The sequence below is a fragment of the Plectropomus leopardus genome, chromosome 10 (assembly GCF_008729295.1).
Source record: "Plectropomus leopardus isolate mb chromosome 10, YSFRI_Pleo_2.0, whole genome shotgun sequence".
NCBI classification, from domain to species: domain Eukaryota; kingdom Metazoa; phylum Chordata; class Actinopteri; order Perciformes; family Serranidae; genus Plectropomus; species Plectropomus leopardus.
This window is the reverse complement of record NC_056472.1, coordinates 33175846-33197189: the sequence shown is the minus strand read 5'-3', so window position 1 is coordinate 33197189 and position 21344 is coordinate 33175846. Positions and strand designations below refer to the sequence as shown.

The 21344-nt window shown below is 40.7% G+C and overlaps 1 protein-coding gene across 1 annotated transcript in view; it reads left to right on the top strand.

Moving 5' to 3' along the window:
- kdm6a (lysine (K)-specific demethylase 6A) overlaps positions 1–21344 on the top strand; it is a 54656-nt gene that overhangs the window by 17753 nt on the left and 15559 nt on the right. Inside the window, 10 exon segments of the mRNA XM_042494166.1 lie at positions 679–799; positions 4678–4732; positions 5927–5961; positions 7571–7664; positions 13025–13151; positions 14501–14599; positions 16780–16999; positions 17389–17529; positions 20177–20269; positions 20356–20433. Coding sequence (XP_042350100.1) covers positions 679–799; positions 4678–4732; positions 5927–5961; positions 7571–7664; positions 13025–13151; positions 14501–14599; positions 16780–16999; positions 17389–17529; positions 20177–20269; positions 20356–20433 — 1063 coding nt within the window.

Sequence of the window (21344 nt, the reverse complement as noted above, 5' to 3'; positions counted from 1 at the left end):
TTTTATAATTGTGCCCTTTGTTTACGGTTTAATGTTCAATTTGCTCTGAGTGAATGTTGAAAATATTTTTTCTTTCTTTTGTTAAATTCAGCAGTCAATTTGTTGCAGTATGAAAGCTGTATAAAGAACTGACTTCAATCTAATATCTATTAATTTATTGCATGTAATATTGTGATAAACAACACCATTATTGCACATTTTCCTCATATTTGTGCAGTCCTACTAAATAAAGCTTGCGTGTTATTTCCGCGTCACTTCAGCTGCAGCCGGGAGATGAACGTATCATTACCATGTCAACATCTGGCTGAAACACATCTCAAACCACCTCCTGGGATGGTTTCCAAAATGAGATTTCACTCAGTCTTCAGTGCTTTTGGTTGCTTTTTGCAGCTGTTAGCAGTTGATTTCTGAGTCTCAGTCTTACCACAATTATCACCATATTATCAACAGCATTAAGTCATACTGTAATGTTTGAGTTGATATTGCACAGCTCAGGTGAGTGTTTGTGAAACCAGCAGCTGATTAAAAGGCGGTTTATCTTATTGTAGAAGAATGAGGAAAGACTCTGATTATTAGTCTAACAAAATAGATTGTTTTCAGATTTATTAGTGTTGCCATAAATACTTGTATACATTTCTATTTTTATTAAACGTTCTCTGTTTTTGTGTCTTTTTCCAGGGCAATCAAGGCGTTCCAGGAGGTGCTTTACATCAACCCCAGCTTCTCAAGAGCTAAAGAGATTCATCTGAGACTGGGACTCATGTTTAAAGTCAACACAGACTACGAGTCAAGCTTAAAGGTAAATCTTCACGGCTGGAAAAACTCTCAGATTGTGAAACAGACCAAATGAGACGGAGTCACAGTGTTTGTTTTGGTTCAGGTCACGGTCGGGTCAAGCAGGGCCTGATAGTAAAGCTTTAGAAGCAGTTATCAGCCCGACGTCCAGGCACGAGTTCACTTTCAACACACTGAGTTTGTACGGCCATGAAAAACCTGAAGTCATGAAGTTTGCAAATAATAATTTCAAGGTGTGAAAAATGTTTTGGATAAATAAATATGTGCCCTGAACGTTTTGGAGAGATCATGGCATTTTGTTTCACAACCCTGTATAATAACTTATAATATGTTATGTGTTCAAACAGCCAAAATCTCTTCTTTAAAAATCTACAATGAAAACGACCGAACATGAAGTATCTATGGTCGTCTCAGAGAATGTATGGTCCTGAAAATTTGCCTGGAAAAGTCACAGAAATACGTATGAACCCTGAACACAATATTTTCTGTCTTTTCAAGGCCATTTATGGTATAAATTATAAAGGCAGGGATGCAATTATTTATTCTTTGCAGTGATAAATTGATTAGAATACATAATATATGTACAAGTGCATTCTGCAGATGTTTAGTAAAATCCAAAATGACCCACCAGCTTCGTGTTTCAAGTGAACGATGGCAACATGAGAAAAAGTGGAATCATTTTCCATTCATGCCAGTGTGTATTGTAAATTTGATGTGTAGTCATAGAGGCGTCCTTCCTGCCAGAACTGACCTGACCTCAGTAGTCCTCAGATTTACAAAGGCTGCAGGATCATCTGTCCCGTCTGTCTGAGCTGAACCCGTCTACTGTCTCCTGACACCTGTGAGCCATAGATGTGGAGGCTTTCTGAATCGAGCCTATGGATCTATTGTTGTCTGAGAGTCCTGGTCCCCTTTAGGGACGAACCGCTATCTGATCCTGGGCTTTGTCCTGCTCCAGACGCTCTGTCACATGAGTTTTTATCAGACATTTCAACACAGTAGGATACTATCCAGCCTCACAGAGCAGTTTTGCATTTAAACTTTAAGGCTGTCTGAAGAGTGGAATAATTTATGTATTTATGGAGCTGATATAGAGAAGTTTGTTTATATTTTTAAAAATTGCCAAAAAATTCTAAAGATAAGAAAAATGACCAATATTTTCTCTTAAAAATAGTGAAAGAAACAACATCAGAATGTTTTCTTTTTTAAAAAAAAAATTGCCTGTTCGAAAAAAAGCCAAATTAAAATTTAAAAATTGCCAATTTTTTTTAGCTGATTTAGAGAAGATAGTTATGATATAATTTCATATCTATGCTTAAGTCAGTTTTAAAAGCTTACTGAAGTAAGACTGAAACACTTATTTCCATCATCAATTAAAAGTACAATATGTAACTTTTTGGCACTCGGGGTCGTAATCAAACTGTAATAAAAGACGGCGCAGTGTCATCTTTGTAGTCAATTTGTACCTAAATTTACCAGTTCTCAGCAGAAGAGAGAAGACGTTTCCAGTCTCCTCTCCTCCTCTGTGCTGCTGCCTGCATGTTCGCAACTCTCTGTACCAAAGAGTAGCGTGAAAGTCAAGACGCTTACTCTGATGCAAAATCTGGGGACCAAAACGTCCCCAGAAGTGCACTGCACAGCACATGGACAAGCAAAGAAACATAATAAAATGACTGCTCAATTTGAAGGTTTCCCAGTCGACTGAAGGGTTAATTTCCCAGAGCCTGAGCTGATGTCTTAAAAAATGTTATGTTTTATTTTAAAAATTCAGTATATCATGTATGACAAAAAAGCATAAAATTCTCACTTTTTTTAGAAGCATGAAACCAGAAAATATTTGGCTCTTTTTCCTACAAAAAAAAAATGGTAGCATTTATTGCAAATCTATTATCATGGGTTCCAAGTGTTTGTGACTGTTAAACTACCTTGTTAAATTGAAATTAAAAGAGTGTGTGTGCAGGAGATGATGTGTATTAATCTGTGTGTGGTGGTTCAGTATTGAGCTAAGTGGGCTGCACGTGCTGCACGTCCTCACTCTGTCTTGGACGCACCCCTCCCTATTAGTCCTGGCTCCTCGCCAGCAGCACACACAGAGGCAGGATCTCACACATACACGACTGGCCCAGTTATCTACAGGGAGGGGTGAGAGCACGTTTAGAGGAGCAGAGATTGAATGAAGGTAGGAGAGGGAGAAATGAGAGGAAGAGGAAACAGGACAGTTTGCTGCAGAGTGTTGAGAGTTAGGGAATGTGGAGACAGATTTTCCTGTAGGATGCATGTTGCATCATCTTAATTTACCTCCCGTTCTGTGCTCGCTGCACATTGGACAGAGGAAGACACTGAGTCACAGTTTGTAACCTAATTAGGAGGCAGCAACTGCAATTTCTGTTGCACTTCATTCCATCAATGGCTGCTAATTTAGCCAATGAGAGAAATGCACGAGTGTATTTGCAAGGTGAAGTGTGTGTAGAGGAGAGCTTTGAGGTGAGACGGAGGGAGGAGGGAGACGAGGAGAGGTGGTGTGTGCTGCCTGCTCCAGCTTTGAGGTATTGTGTGTCATCTCTCTGCACTCTCCACTGCAGCCGTCTGCTGAATAGTAATCAGTGACACCAGGATAGGAGAGGGGGAGGAGGGAGAGAGAGAGAAAGATAGAGAGAGAGAGAGAGAGAGGAAGGCGAGACATGGGGAGGGAGGTGGAATGCCAAGCTGACAATCCTGCTGCATTATCTGCCTGGTGGCAGAGCAAGTGTGAAAGAGAAAGGAAGGGAAGGAGAGACAGAGGGAGAGACCCACAGGAGGATGCAGAGGGGTTTCAGGAGGAGTGTGATGTGCCAGCAATCTAGGTAATGTGTGTGTGTGTGTGTGTGTGTGTGTGTGAGAGAGTGAGTGTATTCTGACATTTAGGCATCTGGCTGTGATGTCTCATGTTTTCATAGCTCTGCTTAAAAATCTATGTGTGTCTGTGCACGTGCAAGTGTGGCTTTAAGGTTTTTTAGTCCCCTCCAGTTGACCGGTGGAGGGGGGCAGCACCAGCAGTACAGTGTGTTCTCTAACTGTTGGCTTGATTTTTAGTGTTCAGGAGCTGTGAGTTTTTACTGACCCAGATAAGAGACACTGCCGGTGCCTTTTTTTAAATGCACAAAGCTGTGTGTGACTGTGGTGCAGCTTTTAGTGGCTGCAATAGAAGCTGTCACCTTGAAGCCACCTATGGGTGCCCGAGTGCTCCATTTACAGATTAACAGGAGCACCTCGCTTTGAATTTTTCTCTCTCAGGTGCGGTTCAGCTCTTTAAGTCTGCTCTGCAATGAAACGTAAAGTCAGCGTGTTAACGTATGAGGGAAGTTAGAGTTGTATAGCCGCCCAGAGGGGGTCAGGAGAACCCAAAATAAAAACCCAGAGTTGTGTCTCTAGCTGCGTGATGCTCTTATGGGTTAATCTGTTCAATGACCCTGGATGGAGATATTGGCTAGTAGCGTGCCACGCCTTGGCAGCCCGGCTAAGCCTCTGCAGACATCTGTCTTACCCGGCAACGCTGTCTTCAGCTCACATGGTGGGATGGGATGCCAGTGCCTCGTTTTGAGGACTGACACGAGGACGGAAGGGGAGATTGTAGCGAGATGAGTGAACCAGAGACAAGAATATCTAAGGTTCAGCGCCTCGAGCGGTCAGTGTCCTCTCGTGTTACGGTCAGCTGGGTTCATTCATGGTTTGGTGTGGATGTGTCGGGGTTTCCAGCAAAGCCGATTGAATAGAGTGGAGAAATTTATTGTGATTTAAGCTCTTAGACCTGTAGTGATTAGGTGATATTTGCATGATGCAGACATTTGATTGAGTAAAAGTTTATTACTATTTCTAATAAAATTCCTTTTTGTCTTTCTGCAGCATTTTCAGCTGGCTTTGATCGACTCCAATCTCTGCACTTTGTCCAAAGCTGAAAGTAAGTCCAATTACCAGAGGCCACATGGAAAGCAGCCACGCGCTGCCGTTGTAATGCGATATTAGATGTGATGTGCCGGCTTGTCGGCGGCAGGAGCACATCTTGAAAGGGCACAGGAATATTTCTTCAGAGCAATTTCTCCTCTCTGCTGCCGCTTCTCTGCTGACTCTGCCCAAGACTGGGGTTGCCTAGGAGACAGCACACGGAGAGAGAGAACTGGAAGTGCTTGCGAGCACATTGCACATACACAGTGTGATTTCAGATTACATGTACACTCTGGGGAAACTGTCCCACTCCCCCTCCCATCTGTGCTCCATACTGTTTGCAATCTGTACCCACTGAGGTCTGTGCTGAGGTGACTCTCAGTACGTTTACATTCACAGTTTAGTGGCGCTACGGTTAGAGCTCGATTAGGCTATTTAACTGGACTCTTCTCGTCCCAGTGTACAATCACCAGGGTGGAAAATCGATTTATTGATCGAAGTATGCCCAAGTCCTCCACGGCAGGTGGGGATAAGCCCTCTTTCAACAGGTTGCTATAGACCTCTATTATTTATACAGTCTATGATATATTTATTTACAGTAACTTTGGGTTTGAAAGCCTCACATATAATCCGTAGATATAATTGAACGGCACTGAGCAACCTCTGCCTTCTTTGATCAGTTTTAAGCCAACTAAAAAAATCAGTATCAGCTTAAGTGTTCACTATATTAAGAGTATTTTTGCTTTTTCTTGCAGTAAGACAGCCCATGCTGACGGGAAGCTGTGATATCAAAAACCCCAAACTCCACTGAGAAAAACATTTTATACCACTGAACAGCGATGATGTTGCTTATTTTTTGAGGTGGTTAAAATTTGTGTTGCTGCGGCCTGTCCACAGCAGGACATCACTTAGCCTCTGTGCCGGTGTTGTGGGACTGTACTCTGTTATCAGAGGAGACGGGTGGCTGGGGGGTTACTTTTTTATTTGAAATAAATAGAAAAATACTTGATTACCAATCACATTATCTGGGTGTGTTGGTCCGATTTAAAAAAATTCGATATATTCAGATTTCATTGGCAATAAATGTATTTTAAAAGTCCAAGAATCCAGCTTTTTCTAATATCATATAAACATAGTGTTTGTAATATCCCTGATTTTTTATGACAAGTTAAATCCTGACTCTTCTTTTCTCTGCTGTTTTTCTCCACAGTTCAGTTCCACATCGCTCATTTGTATGAGATCCAGGTAAGAATTCAATTCCTATTTCTGTTTTACCTTTTAGGACGCTTTAATGCTGTGTGAACTTTCGTATTGACAGTTCTGGAGGTTAAAACCAGCATTAGCTGCAGTTACATGGACAATATTTCACATGTTTGCGGTGCTGCTCACACCGACTCTGAAACGTCTCGACTCAGTCGATAAACCTGTTGATCTGGGTCCAGCCCTACTTTTCACAGACCAAACTATTAATTAGCTATTCTAGAAAATAATCTGCAGATTAATCAATAAAGGAAATAATCGTGATTACCGGCCCTAGATGAGTTGAGTGTTTTGAATTGATTCCAGGCGTCAAACAGCTGCTCAGATCTCGTGTCCTATCAGTGTGTGTCGTCTGGCTCGGACACGACTGGAGAACAATCATTAGTCCGAGCAGGAAGGAACCACTAAGAGCCTCTCTCATTTATGTGCCCCAAGTGTCAGTGTTTACCCTGAGGTGTCTTTATTGTGTGCAGACAGGAAGAGTCCACAAGACCAGACTCTGTGTGTGTGTGTGTGTGTGTGTGTGTGTGTGTGTGTGTGTGTGTGCATGTGCATGCACCTTCACACACTCAGGGACATTTGGAGCTGTAGGGTCTGTAGCGATGGGGGCTGGTTGCTTTTAAGAAAATGAGGGCCGATTTCCATTAAAGACTTGCCCAAAACTTAAGCCATATCTTTGAAATGTGGATAAAACACAATTGTGAGGTTGTGCAGCTTCTCCTCTGGTGATAATATCCCAGTAACCATGGCGATGGATGTTCAAAACATCAGCAGCTTTATTTCTATTGCAGCCACCAAACTAGCCGTCATTATTTCCAATCCAAGGCCACGTAGGCGTGTTATGGAGCCATGCTGGAAAGGCGAGCCCCTTATATTGCTGTGATGCAATAACAGCTCTTGTAGCTCCTGCTGCTTCATGAAGGAGCCAGTTCCTACTGACAAGCACATAGACACAGCATCATGTGACCTAGAAAAGACTGAAAAATGTTTCCATTGCAGTTTTGCAAAATATGTCTTTTTTCGAATAACTTGAAATACCACCTCATGCAAGTGTAAAAACCTTTTTTTTTGTAATAAATGGGAGTTTTTTCAAAATTGTGCGTATTTTATATTTGCAATTTTTAGTTTTAGGGTTAATGGAAACCCGCTTTGTGAGTTGATAAAAGAACATTCAGCCTACACACACCTACATACATACACACACACACACACACACACACACACACACACACACACACACACACACACACACACACACACAGGTCAATAAGGTCGCCAAGTTAAAACAAACAGTGGGCTCAGCTCAGACCAGCCAGCTCAGGTTTCCCCCAAACACAAAGCAGTGGACACACACCTAAACACAGACACACACACTTAAACCTGCCAGACATGTTGAGTCTGGCCTGTCCTCTTCCACGCTGACCCTCCCCCGGCTGTGTGTGTGTGGCTGGTCATTACGAGTGTGAGGAGGTCTTAAGACTCTTTGTGTCTGTCCAGATAGAACCATAAAACACACTGACCCTCCTGTCTGGCTTAAACAACGTCTCTGTCTCTCTCTCGTCTTGTTTTCCTCCTCCTCTCATTCTGCCTGCAGAAGAAATACAGAGCGGCGAAGGAAGCGTATGAAAGTCTGCTGCAGACGGAAAATCTTCCTGCACAGGTGAAGGCGACCACACTGCAACAACTTGGTGAGTGTCCCTCGCTCATATCGGATAATTCCTCCACCTCCACACGTGGACGCAGATACACTGGCTGAAATTTGTCTCAGTGTTTTGGCAGTCTGTATCTTTAACTATTTTGCATGGCAGTGGGGTGATCATGCATAACACTTTGGTGCTGTTTCGGATGGTGTTGCATCATGCTATGTGGTGTTTAAACATTGTTTCTGGCCATCATGTTGTTAAATGTGTGTTGTTTGTGTGACGTCCAAAGAAATCTCAAAGTTTTCTGCTGCTTTCTACCTGTTTCCAAAGTGCTGGTTTGAGTGTGTGTGCTGCAGCAGAGCATTGTTTTCTCTTGTTCCCTTCCCCCACACAGGGTGCAGGCATGCACATGCACTCTAATGCAAAATTATGTTAAATCTTCAGAGATTTGAGGTGATTTTGAAAACTGTTTTGCTCATAAAAATAATGCTGCAGAAACATATATTTCACTCTGTAGTTACACTGGAATGGTTGGAGTTTGTATTACAGTTCTTCAACTTTTCCCGCAATTTAACCTTTAGGGACTGTTTGTTGCATTTTACGTAGAGCTGAGGGGTAAAACGATAACGATATCAATCACAAAATATCTTTTCCTCGATTGAAGTATGAGACATAGTCGATAGAATGTCGATAGAACCAGCCATGTTTTAACAGACAACACGAGCAGCCAATGATAATAAGGGTTAGGGTGACTTCTACAGACGACTTTGAGTTAGTTTCAGCTTTAATCAGACTTTGGATGAATTATTTAGAAACAGCAGGACGCATCACTCCATGTCTCATCCAGCCGCTCGCGCTGAGCTCTCATTATTATTACCAGGGGCAGATGTAATGTTTTGGGGGCCCGGGGCCACAAGCACATGAGCTTATTTTCAGCTTTTCTCTAACTGTGAATGTTGGCAGGCTGTTGGCAGCTATAGGAGAAGTAGGCTGACTCAAAAGGTTTTAATTCCTGAGTAAAATGATTAACAGCACAGAAGTTTGACAGAAGCTGAAGTCAGAGTCCTGCAGTCAGGAGAGGTTGGCCTATTATCAGCACAATGTGCTTCAATTTACCTGAAGTTTGTTTCAGATGGAGCTTTTCATTTTTATATAATGCTGGAAAGTTTAATAAATAATAATTTGTTGCATACCCCTGTTGTAAACCGTCTTTAAGGTGATAGCAGTCATCATCATAGATTATCAGACGGATAATTGATGATTAATTAACAGCTCTCACACTTTAACTGACTTTTCAAATTACTGCACAATTCAGTATAAAATTAAACGATCATGAGCAGGGAAAAAATGGCTTAAATGTAAGCTGAATTAAAATTCTGATAATAACACTACAGCGCATGGACACGTCTGATAGCCCGCCCAGTGCGGACACGTGTGATTGTCATCATCGAAAAATATCTACTTTGCATGTAGTATATTTAATTTTTTTTTCAGTATAAAACACAGTGGCATCATGACAAAAAACCTAATTTAAAGGGTTAAAATTTGGAAAATTAATGAATATTTCATTATTTTGATTAGGATTGATGTTGGGTAAAAAAAATGAACTCAATGAAAGTTGAAAACTGTAGTAATGTTTACATTTTTTTAAAGCTTGATTTTGAAAAGCCCATGTTGTGTGCAGAGCGATACCAGTGTGCCTAATTTTAAAGTGGGCCCTGAGGGTTAAATGCGTACCTTTACCAACTGTGAAATAATCTAATGTGGTTGAGTATAACTCAGACAGCAGGAATCGGATTGTGCGGTTCAGAGGCAGAAGGCAGGGAAGACAAATTAAATCATAGAATCAATTTGGCCATCTTATCTGTCTGTGGGATATGTGAATTACATAATCCAACTAAATAATACTGCAACAATTACATTACATCAGCGGAAGGGTCACACTGAATGGTTTTGTATTGCTTTGTGGTATCTTGGTCAACAGAGAGCTACCAGACTGTAAAGTTACCCCTGAAACCGTGGAAAATTGGCTTGATTTCTTTCAAAAACATGGCAAGAATGCAAGAAGGAACTTAACAAGAAATTGCCCTAAGCAAGAAATTATTAAATAAAAGAAGAAAATTACCAGAAAATTAGCAACCCCCATCAAATATTAGATAACACCTTCAAAAAAAAATAATGACAAGAAAAAAACTGCTCTAAAATGATAATTACTATGAAGAAAAAATCTTTTACATAATTATGACAATTTATAAAGATAATTATCTGGACATTTTTCCTCAGCTTTTTAAAACAAATTGATTATCAAAATATAATTTCTATTTTTTCTTTTTTTATCATTATTGTCTTGCCATTTGAGGTTTTAATACTTGTTAAAGGTTTTTTTTGTTCCTCTCAGAGGCAGTGTGTAGCACAAAGCAGCACTAATAACAGTGATGCACAGTGACAGGTGACGCCACATAAAGCTGAGAAATGTTGGCGCTAATGTGAATGTGCTGTGACATGTAGTCATGACAACTCAAGTTAACCAATCTCTTTCATTCAGATATTTACGGTTCATGTTATGATGTTAGTGGTACAGATTTCTCTGTGAAACACACACCAACAAGTTAACTTTAAAGCTGCATATGTGGAGTTTATATTTGGGTTTGAGGACACGCCTCAAAACTATGGGAAGCAGAATTAACAGCTGTAGCTGAGTAGCACTAAATGGGGAATGCAACTGGTGTTTTTAATGCTCTTCGTCTTTTCTCTTCACTTTCTGTGTGCAGCTTATGTTGTCTTGGTAATGAACACTAGGAGTGTAAATCACTAGATTCATCACCATAACACATTATATCGATTCTCTGGACAATGATACCATATTTGCCGATATCACGAAGTCTGCCACAATACGATTTTAGTATGATTCGATTTAAACGCTGGTGATCGATATGAGCCGATATTATCTGCTCATTTTACACAGTCGGTTGCAGAGGAAGCTGCCACCCCTTTATTTTGCTTTTGGCTAAAAAACGTTAAAAACAACATACTAATAATTGTAAAATAAAATGCTTTCTGGAATTTTTAAAAAATTTGAATTCAAAGGATTTTTTTCCTAAAACTTCAGATCTGTCTGACTTGTAGATAAACTTCTCCCAACATCCTCAAAACATAAACAAAATCATAAAACTCGGCTCAATGATAACTGTCAAGGTCTATAGACAAAACAACTGTCTTTTGTAAGTGACGTTTCTCCCACATATGCTACATGCTAATGTTATTAGCATAAGCCTATGGCATTTCACATTGCATGAATTAGCTTAGAGGCTAGCGCACTTTTCCACTGCTGCCAGTTTACCTGTATTCTCTTACTCTCCGCTGGTTTAAGTCACAGCATCTCTACCCAGATGAATTTCATGCACATCTTTTCAGCTCAACATTTTTGAAATTCATGAAGTTAGTGAAGTGAGGATGCCCCGGCAGAGACATGTTTACATTTTCTGTCTGTTGTCTCGTAATTTCTCTGAAAACAAAACATTTCCACACTGATGATTTATTTCCCAGTCAATAGTGTTCTTCTCATCGTATTTCTCTCGTCTGCTCACCATTATTTGCCTTACGCTGTGTGAAGGTCACGTGGAATTTCAAAATAAAGGCACATCTGAAAGAGGATGATCGATGTGTACATTTTGCACCAATGATACGGGATCATTTCCCATTGAATTGATATGTCGATGCAGATCGATTGATCATTACCCCCCTAATAAATACACACATTTCTTTGAGGTATTCTTCAGCCTTTTGTTCACGATATTTTCAGGTGGCTTGATTTTAAGTGTCAGCCTGCATGAAGGTGTAAATTACAGCTGTAACAATTAGTCATTTTACAGAAAATTAATCGGCAGGTATTCTGATAACTGAATGATCTCTCATTTAGTACTTTTGCACAAGTATCTTTTCAAAATTTTTGAGTCACTATTGCTTTTTGAAGGAAATTTAGCCAATTTTCTTAGATTTCAAAAGGTTTAGAAATGTTAAAAAAAAGTGCTGTGAAAGAGCAGCTGGAGCGTAAATGTTAGACACTTTTTCACACAATTTCTGTGCAAACGTAGAGAAAATGTCCTCCGCTGTGCAGACAACCCCCCTCAGCTCTCACCCAGTTGTAAAAACCATTCCCAGTGTATCCCGCTGAGGTTGTCATGGTGACCTGTGGAGCTTGCCACAGGTGTATAGGAGAAGGACCGTGGAGGCCTTGGATTGCATCTGTCTTCCTGAGAGATTCTGTATTTGCTGTAAATTGCACACCACTGTGGTGTGTGTGTGTGTGTGTGTGTGTGTGTGTGTGTGTGTGTGTGTGTGTGTGTGTGTGTGCACGCTTTTTTTGTGTGTGTGTGTGTGTGTGTGTGTGTGTGTGTGTGTGTGTGTGTTTGCTTGTGGAGCAGGGAGGAGTTGTTTGTAAAGGCTGGCTCATAAGAGAGCTTTTGAAGCGTGTGTGCGTGTGCGCGCGTGTGTACATGCATGCGCCGTCTTTGTCTGCCTCCTTCCTCTTTGGTTCGAGCGTTTTGGAGGGACATTTGTTTTGATTGTGAGTCCATTTGCACATCAGACAGCAGTCTTACCTTTTTACTGCACATTAGGCCTCATGCAGCAACATTCTCTTAAATGTCTCTCACATTTTCTCTCAATTTTCTGGTAAGACAAAATATAAGAGAAGTCAACTCCAACAAACGCTCTTAACCATCCAAATCTGCTTTGACCAGCTGTTCTCAATGATAAATCCCACTTGATCATAAGTCACCTATTAGCACAGGTAACGCCCCATAAACACCATATGAGAGCAGGTTTTGTGCTGTGTGCAAAAACTCTGGCACATGAACAAGACTGCAGACAAAAAAGGCTGCAAAAAGAACTCCTGCAGTAGTGAAATTGACATGCTGTTTAATAAACTTAAAGGATTTTCAGGGAAATGCATTGAAGTATTTTAGTAAAAGTACGCACTCACGTATTTTTCCTTGTGTGGTCAACAATTTGTGGTCTGGAGAAACAAGATATTTTTCTCTTATCTTGGTACGAGTGCTCTCGACCACTCGTAAAATTTTCTCTTACCTAAAAAAAAAAGCAAAAATAAGAAATAATTGGGGAATCCCCAAAAAAGGTTGCTAACAAAATAAGAACAAATTGTGGATGTGAGCAAAAAATAAGAGAAAATGCATCCGTGTGTCCGTTCTTTCATGAGGCCCATTGTGTCTTTGACTCTCACTGTTTTACATAAATAAATTTCACACTGCTCTGATTCTGCTGTTGCACGTCACAGCTTCTCCTCTGCACGCTGGCGCTGCCACAGCGGCACGAGCAAAGCCAGCTGTTGTGTTTGAGGTGACTGCCGAAGACTCACCTCCCCTGATCTCTGCTCTGCTCCTCAGGCTGGATGCATCACACGGTGGAGCAGCTGGGGGACAAAGGCACCAAGGACAGCTATGCCATCCAGTGTCTGCAGAAGTCGTTAGAAGCGGACCCAAACTCTGGCCAGTCCTGGTACTTTCTCGGCAGGTAAGGCAAACAAGGGCGTGCATGTTTGTGTGTTTTTCAGGGCTACGCTCTGAGCTGTCGGAGCACGGCCGCATTCAGGGAGTCCAGATTAGACTGTTTGTTTTACCTAGAAACCATCTGCCGTCGTGCAGTGATGGTAATCTCGGTTGGCCTTTTGTCGGTTGAATATAGTCGATAGAGTCACGAGCTTCACATCAAATTCTCTTGTTCTTGTGTTGCTGATTTGGGTGTCTGTGGGGGTAAATGAGCAGGGTGAGTGCACTCAGGTGTTGGAGCAGGTAAGCGTACGACCCCCCCAGAATTTCCTGCAGTCCCTTTAGGTGTTGGCGAGGCTCAGCTACATCCAGGGTTCATACGGTCATAAACCTGGAAAAGTCATGTGAATAATAGAATTTAATAAAAATAGAACTTTCAAATGGCAATTTCCAGTTTATCTCTGAGTTTACCCAGAAAGTTTTGGAAAAGAAATCACTGAAATCTGTTTTGTGTTATAATAGATGATATGTTCATTGATCGTTGTATATTTGATTTTGAAAATTCAATAATAATTTCTGTTTTTTCAGTTTCTGGCTGTGATAAATGGTGTTATTGTGGTGAATTTTTTTTAAAGAAAACAAAATGGCAAAATGTGTTTACTTAAAATAAAAAAGCTTAAATGTAGTTGTAGTTGTAGTTTATTGTGCAACGTGAGTTGGTGTCTTTGTTTGGACAAAAGATGTGTTTATAAAAATGGAGCCGGTGGCGACAGACTTTTCATACCTGAGATGTATAAAACACTGTCTCTCTGCATAAATACTACTAATAAATTAAGATATTTAAAACAATATCTGCACTTTTGAAGTACTATATCCACTCGTAAGGCCAATTTGAATTTGGTGCAATATTACGTTGCTGTCTTGTGAGTGCTGTTTGAGATGCCAGCTATAGTGTAGAGTTTTTAGGTTGCATTATCTGGCAATGTGGGGCAGCATTTTGTGTCTGATTGGATTTGGAGGGATGTACACATCCTTCTTAAACCTTTAATGATGTAACCGTCACAGCACGGTGAGTCGTGGACAACAGCTGCTCATTAACGTGATGCACCGAGTGTTTTATGGAAGGAGCTTGACAAAGGTGACTGTAAGTCAGAGAGTGAGCTGCTGCCCTCGACAGAAAGCCAGTGGGATTCTTCCATTTTCCAAATCTGATATTTTCAGGAACATCTTCTCCATAAATGACCAGCACTTTTCTGATTTTTAAAGATGTGCTACACTTGAAGAGCTTTGTATTTTCACATGAGCAGATGTTTAACTTGGCTTTTGTCCCTCGTATCTCATGTCTTTTTCCTTTGTCCGTCTTCTGTCCTCCAGGTGCTACTCCAGTATTGGAAAGGTGCAGGATGCCTTCATCTCTTACCGTCAGTCCATTGATAAGTCGGAGGCCAGTGCTGACACCTGGTGCTCCATAGGGTAAGGACACAACTTGTAGTACATTAAATTGAGAGTTGTGGTGCGCCCAGTGGCACAGTGGATAGAGCAGGCGCCCCATGTGTGAAGGCAGTGTCCTTGCCACTGCGGGTTTGATTCCCACTCACAGCTCTTTGCTGCATGTCGTCCCCTCTCTCTCCCCCTTTCCGACATCTCTCTGTCCTATCTGATAAAGGCAAAAATGCCTTAAAAAAAGAAAGCAAGAGTTGTGGATTTTGTAAGTGACTGTATGAGATACTTTTGTATAGTCAGTGTATTACACACAGTAGCTGGCGTGCCAGCGTGCTCCCGGTTTGCAGAACTAGACGAGGTGCGCACCCCAAAGCTCAGCATTACACCTGAAACACTCTGGCTGCGTGTTTGACGCTCGTGGTGTTCACACTGGCAGCGTTGTGACGGTTCTGCAGGGCTGCCTGCTGATATTCGTTCTGGTTTGCCACATTTATGAGCACAAATGCTCTCATTTACGGAAGCTCCTGCTTATTTTGAAACGGAAGCAGGAATGTTTGAGTAAAACATATATTTATACTTCCTCATATCTGTGACAGATAAAGACATTAAAACTGTAATTAAAGGTGGTACAGAGTCAATATAATTATCAAAACACCACGTTCAATTTCAATTTTTGTTGTCAACCTCGCGTGGCACGTGGTAAAAATCGCTGAGCCACCGTTTCTCTCGATGTGCCGCGGCTGAAAGGCAACAGCGCTACTCCTGCAGGCAATGTGGCTGCTCTGACTGATGACACGGGCGCCGAAAAAAAGCAAAACTACAAAACAACACGCTCGGCGACGCTCATGCACTGCTCGCACAGGCAGTGTGTCTCTGGCATTACGCTGCTGTATCAAAGCGTGTTTTAGCCACTTTAAACAAAGGCCTACCTAAAAATAAAAGATAAAAGATAAAATTATCAGTGAATATTGTATTTAGAAGTTTTTCAACGTGAAGTTTCATTTCAGTCAGATCACGAAACTGCTGCTAACTGACCTTCTGATCCAAACAGCTGACCGGCGGCGAATGAGAAATGTAGTGCCAAAAGAAAAGGCTGTGTGACGGCGCTGTAAAGCGGTGAAAATCCTTTTTTTTAAAAGTAGCTGAAATACGTGTTGATATTAACGGGGTGTGCGCCCCGTGTGTTTCTACAAACCGCAGCCTCCGTATGTAATACTCTGACAATACATGAGTATCTCACATCAGAGATCCTCAACTGTGACGTTAAAATACTGAGAGGTATAAAGGTCACAAGCAGCGGGACGCTAACATCCGTAAGTCTGAGGGGGAGCAATAGCTGCGTTATAAAAGTTCATCTGATGGAGGGTGGTTGGTGCTCAGGGCGTCAGCGGCTCTCTTCGGGGAAATCCAGCAGCTGCAGTGCGACAGAGGACGCGGGGAACAGGTCTGTAGATAGATGTATGAAGGGTGTGTCCTCACAGAGGTGGGATGGCTCTCAAAGATAAAGACATAAATCCTGATGATCCTGCAGAGACAAATCACCTCCGTATCTTTGGGAAGTGTCCCTCTGTGGCTTGTTTTTGGACGTAAATTCATGACATCCTGGAAACTGTTTACAATCAGAATTACTTTAAACTTTGAACCAATGTATCTGATCTGGTTAGACTGGACGAACTCGAATGGAGAATAAAGAATAAATACCTGTTAAGAATATTATTGGTGTCCTGTAAGAAATCCCCAACCAAGAAATGGCTGAAAAAAAGAAATACTCAGTGCTGACGAATGGATTGATGTAATTTACAGTATATATTTAATGGAGAGAATGACTTTTAATTAAAGAACCCAGAAGGATACCTTTATCACTGGGCAAAATGGATAGTGTACGTTTCACATATCAGACCTGGCTTTGTGTGAGCAGGTATCAGAAACACATTGTAGTGTAACGTGCAGCCACACTTTGTCTATGTGTGTGTTTTCTCTAATACCCGTGTCTACGCAACTTTTTTTTTCAAATCTCTACTTATTCTCTACCTTTGTTTTATTTTATTGTTTTTATTTATTAACCCCCCCTTTTTTCATTTTTTCAGCACCTATTTATTTGTTCATATTTTGTTCATTTGGTCTTCATGTTCATTCAGTTCTGTATTTTAAAAACAAAAGACATAAATTGTGGAAGATGGCAGCAGAATGACCTTCCCCTCTGCCTCCAGGGTCCTCTACCAGCAGCAGAACCAGCCTATGGACGCACTGCAGGCCTACATCTGCGCCGTTCAACTGGACCACAGCCACGCGGCCGCCTGGATGGACCTGGGCACCCTCTACGAGTCCTGCGGCCAGCCGCATGACGCGATCAAGTGCTACATCAATGCTACACGCAGCAAGGCCTGCCTCAACACTGCTGCGCTCACACAACGCATCAAGCTGCTGCAGGTGGGCCCGACATTCACACTGGTGACACCATCAGCTCTGTCTGTTAGATGTTGTGCAGTATATCAGTGTGTGTGTGTGTGTTTGTGTGTGTGTGTATGTATTGAATGCTGTGTTTATTGCCAAAGCAATTGGCTTCTTAAAACTGTGCTTTTGTCATTTTGCTTTCTGACCACTGAGATATGAATAATGATTCATATTGGTGTGTTTAAACACATTTTTCCTCACTTGTTAATTGTAAAGCATACCTTCATGGCATTGAACATTTCTGTTATATTCTGTATACGGTTTCCTAAAACACCTCCTGCAAGTGAGCAGTAGTCTTTGTAGCGCCTTTTCTTGTTAAACCCAAGTTCAGCACTAAAGTTTGTGTCTTAAACAATTTCTCCTAGGCTCAGTTGTGTAACCTTCAGCCAGGTAGTCTGCAGAATAAGAGTAAAATGCTTCCTAGTATTGAGGAGGCGTGGAGCCTACCCATTCCTGCTGAGCTCACGTCCAGGCAGGGGGCCTTGAACACTGCACAGGCACAGCAGGTGAGATCCAGTTTATACCAGAAACTACAGCCTCTTAGAAATTACTTAAACAATAAATCTACGAGGACTATTAAAGCTGAGGCCTCGCTCCAAATCTTTCAGACGCTTTACTTGCATCAGACAATATTGATGTTTTTAAAATCCTGATTTGCATCCGAGGTCAATCTGGGCCAGAAGATAAAAAGGATACGGTCTGAAGGAGTTGGAGCGCGGCCCATATTACATTAATCTAATTACCAGCGTGTAGTTGACCTTCATAGTGCCTCTCTGTGTCACATGACAAGTGTTGAAATTATTGAGCAAAGCTACGAGGAGCTCGTGATGTCCCGCAGCTCTTTTCCGTAATGCAAAGAGTCATTACAGATGTACTTGGCAAACTGCGAGGCTGAAAATGCATGATTAATGCTACAGTATGTTAAAGGATAACTGCTGTATTTTAATGTGGAGCTATTTTTTCTGGCTTTGTTTAAGTGACTAATGTGTTCTGTAGTTTTTGAAATTGGTTCAGCATTGAGTGAGAGTGCTGAAACTGACACTCACAAAACAGACTGCCATGAAACCACTCAGGTCATCTGTGTGCCGTCAGTGCACGGCCATTAAAAGTCTCTGTTTTTTGTTACTGACAGGCTCAGGTTATTATTCTAACTGTCTGACAACATTACAGGAAGGATCTCCCTAACAGGGTGTGGACAGACATTTTTTTTAAAAAATGGTAAAATCGTGAAATTTGCAAATAGCAATTTCCAGGCCCAGAAAAGTTTGGGAAAACTACATATATCCTGAAAGTTTTTGAAAAGTCATGGAATTTAGTTTGACAAACCTGCATGATATCAAATGAAGTGTTTAAGGACAGTGGGATTTTTAAAAATCCGATGATAATTTCTGTTAAGGCAATTTTCAATGGGGGAAAACATTTCCTTTAAAATCACCAAAAATGTTTAAAAAAAACAAATAACAAAACAAAAAACCCCAAATAAAAAAAGTCACTAACTTTATTTTAAAAGAAATCATTAAAAAACACCAAAAATACATTTATAAAATGCTAAAATTTGTAAAGAAAAAACATTTCTAAGAAAGAAAAAATTCTTTAAAAATCTGCAAGGAAAAATAACTGATAAGGCGGATCAATGGCCATTCAATTCATTCATGAATTGTCTTGAAAAGTCATGGAAAAGTTATGGAAATTTATCGGTGAAAATGTGTATGAACCCTGCTACAAAGAAAGACATTTAAAGAGAAAGATCCTTGAAATCGCTCTTAACAAACCCTCCAGACTCCTTTTAAATAAACTAATTTTAGCCTGTACAGCATGTTTTCACTTCTAACTGGGTGAATTAAAGATTTTTTCCAACCAAACCAGAGTTGGTGATTGTTGGAACAGCGGTAAGACAAACCAAGAGGTTTTTGTATTTTGAGTTTCATTTTGTTTATTTTGACTTTGTCAGGTAAAGTATGATTACGGTAAAAAAAAATCAGTTATTTAAATGGAGTGTGGTGGGTTTGGTCGTTTCAGGGCTTTTTCTGGTTAAACAAAACTGGTTAGTCTTTAACAGAAAACTCAATCTTAGTATGATCCTTTCCATAATAATGCCACACTCTTAAAATAACAATCTGAGCCTGTCTGTGAAAAAAACAAGCAGTTTTAGTGGACGTAAACTGCCCCAAGTGGTTACACTGCAGCCTGTCTTGCTTGTTATTGGACCATTTTGAAAAACTGTCGTCTCCGTTTGTCACTTAAACACAGAAACACAAGAAATCAGGGTCCAGGTTGAAAAACACAGAGTTAACCTTTAACTAATGTGCATGAATTATTGTGTCATGTATTTGACACTATCCAGTTTTTTCCTTTAAAAATATTTAATATTGGCATAAATAGTTTTTGCTAATTTGAAAACAAGACAATTTTTTTAGCTGCACACATTAGGTCTGAAGATTGACCCCGACCATCAACATCTCAGTTTTATTTAGTCCTCTTATTTTCCTCGTCTAATGTTTTTTTCATGCAGTTTTGTCTATTATAATCTTCAACATTGACATCATCCTCTTTTGACTACAAATAACATCATTTTCATCATTAGCACTTGCTTGATTTGCACTTTCACCAAACACAGAAATTAAACTAACAGACATTTTAATAAAAGACATTTTAGGTCATTTTAAGTTGCTTCAGTATTGAAGTTTGAGGTCTGACTGATTGTATGTAATCAAATGCTATTCCTAAATAATAATGATGCATTGCAGAGATTTGAGAATGTGTAAACCACCAATGAGAGACCAGAACAGATGGTCTGCATGTCCAAAAAACCCTCCACAGATGCAACTAATGTTGCATTATCCCACATCTTAACCTCAGCATGAATACTCTGATTACGACCTTAATCGAGCTCTTTCAATTGGATTAAGGTGATAAAACAAACCATATTTTTAATCGGAGTATTTTGTCATACATACGATATTAAAATGCGCGGATTGTTGTGCATGTAATTGTAGTATTAAGTGTATCCTCCGGTGTCACTTTGAATTTCTGGCTGTTTGTCTCCTTTATCAAACACAACATTAGGCTTCATTCTGATCTGTGTTTTGCCTAAAGAAGTGTTTTTGTCAGTCCAGCGCGTCCTCACATGCTGTGTCTCTGCCGGCTTTCCAGGCCTGTAAGGGGGATGGAGGCCAGTCCACCAGCAACCACACAGACCCACAGGCCAGTCCTGCCAAGAGGAAACGCACCGCCAGCCCAGCAAAGGTACAGATACGAGACTTTAACATTACGGCTCTGCAGGACAGTTTAAAAGGCGAGACGTGGTCCACATTGTTTTGTCTCATATGCAGGGTGTTGCAGACTCGTGGGCTAACAGTCCCAATCAGCAGCAGATCCCCAGCTGGTACCTGACGCCACAGAAGCTTCAGGTAGGAAATGTCAAAATTAAGTATTTTTAAGCCTCCAGCTGGCGTTAGCTGTGGCCGGAGGCATTATGTTTTCCAGTCGTCTGTCCCATTCTCACAAACCCGATGTCTCGGGTCTCACAGAGTTAGAGCTGGAAAAACCTCCTGAAATACCCCATACCAGACAAATAAGCTACATATTGTTGTTTGTATTTTTGTTTTGTCGTTAAAGGTCTTTGTTAAGGGTCTTTGTCCTGTTTAATGGGTTTTTTTGTTGTTGTTGTTTTTTGATTTGGTGAATTATATGTGGAGAAAATCTAACTAAGATCTTAGAAAAAAAGGAAAACCTCCTGAAATACAAAAATGTCTGCCTAGTTTATAAGATTATGCAGCTCCTCTGTTCGCATTAAAGGGGGGACTACACAAAAACTGCCTTTATCCAGGCTGTTCGTCCTTTAGAGCATCTCATCAATATCATTCCCGTCATATCATTTATTTAAATGTAATCTGACGAAATGGTTCCATGAAAACCAACAATGTCAGCACTGACTTTATGCTAATTTTACTTTATTTAAAAATGACTGTACTCATACTGTGCCTGCATCATCTGTTATTTAGATTTCACCTGCTCATATCGTTAAAATGTGCTGTTTATTCTTAACTTGTACATGTTTAACTATATCATGTGGTTTTTATCTTATCGCGACAGGGCCACAACAAAGTCCCCCGTTTATAACACCCGTGAACCAACATGAACGCGTCATTAAAAAGTCACACTTGTGGCGCTCATGGCCACGTCTTTCCGGCTTTATGTTTTACTCAGACATCGTTTCGGGGCTGTTATTACCTCCGTTCCCAATAATAAAATGTATATTACAGGTTACAATGCAACAAAACAGGAAAAACACCAAGAGGGATGGATATTTTTTACAAAG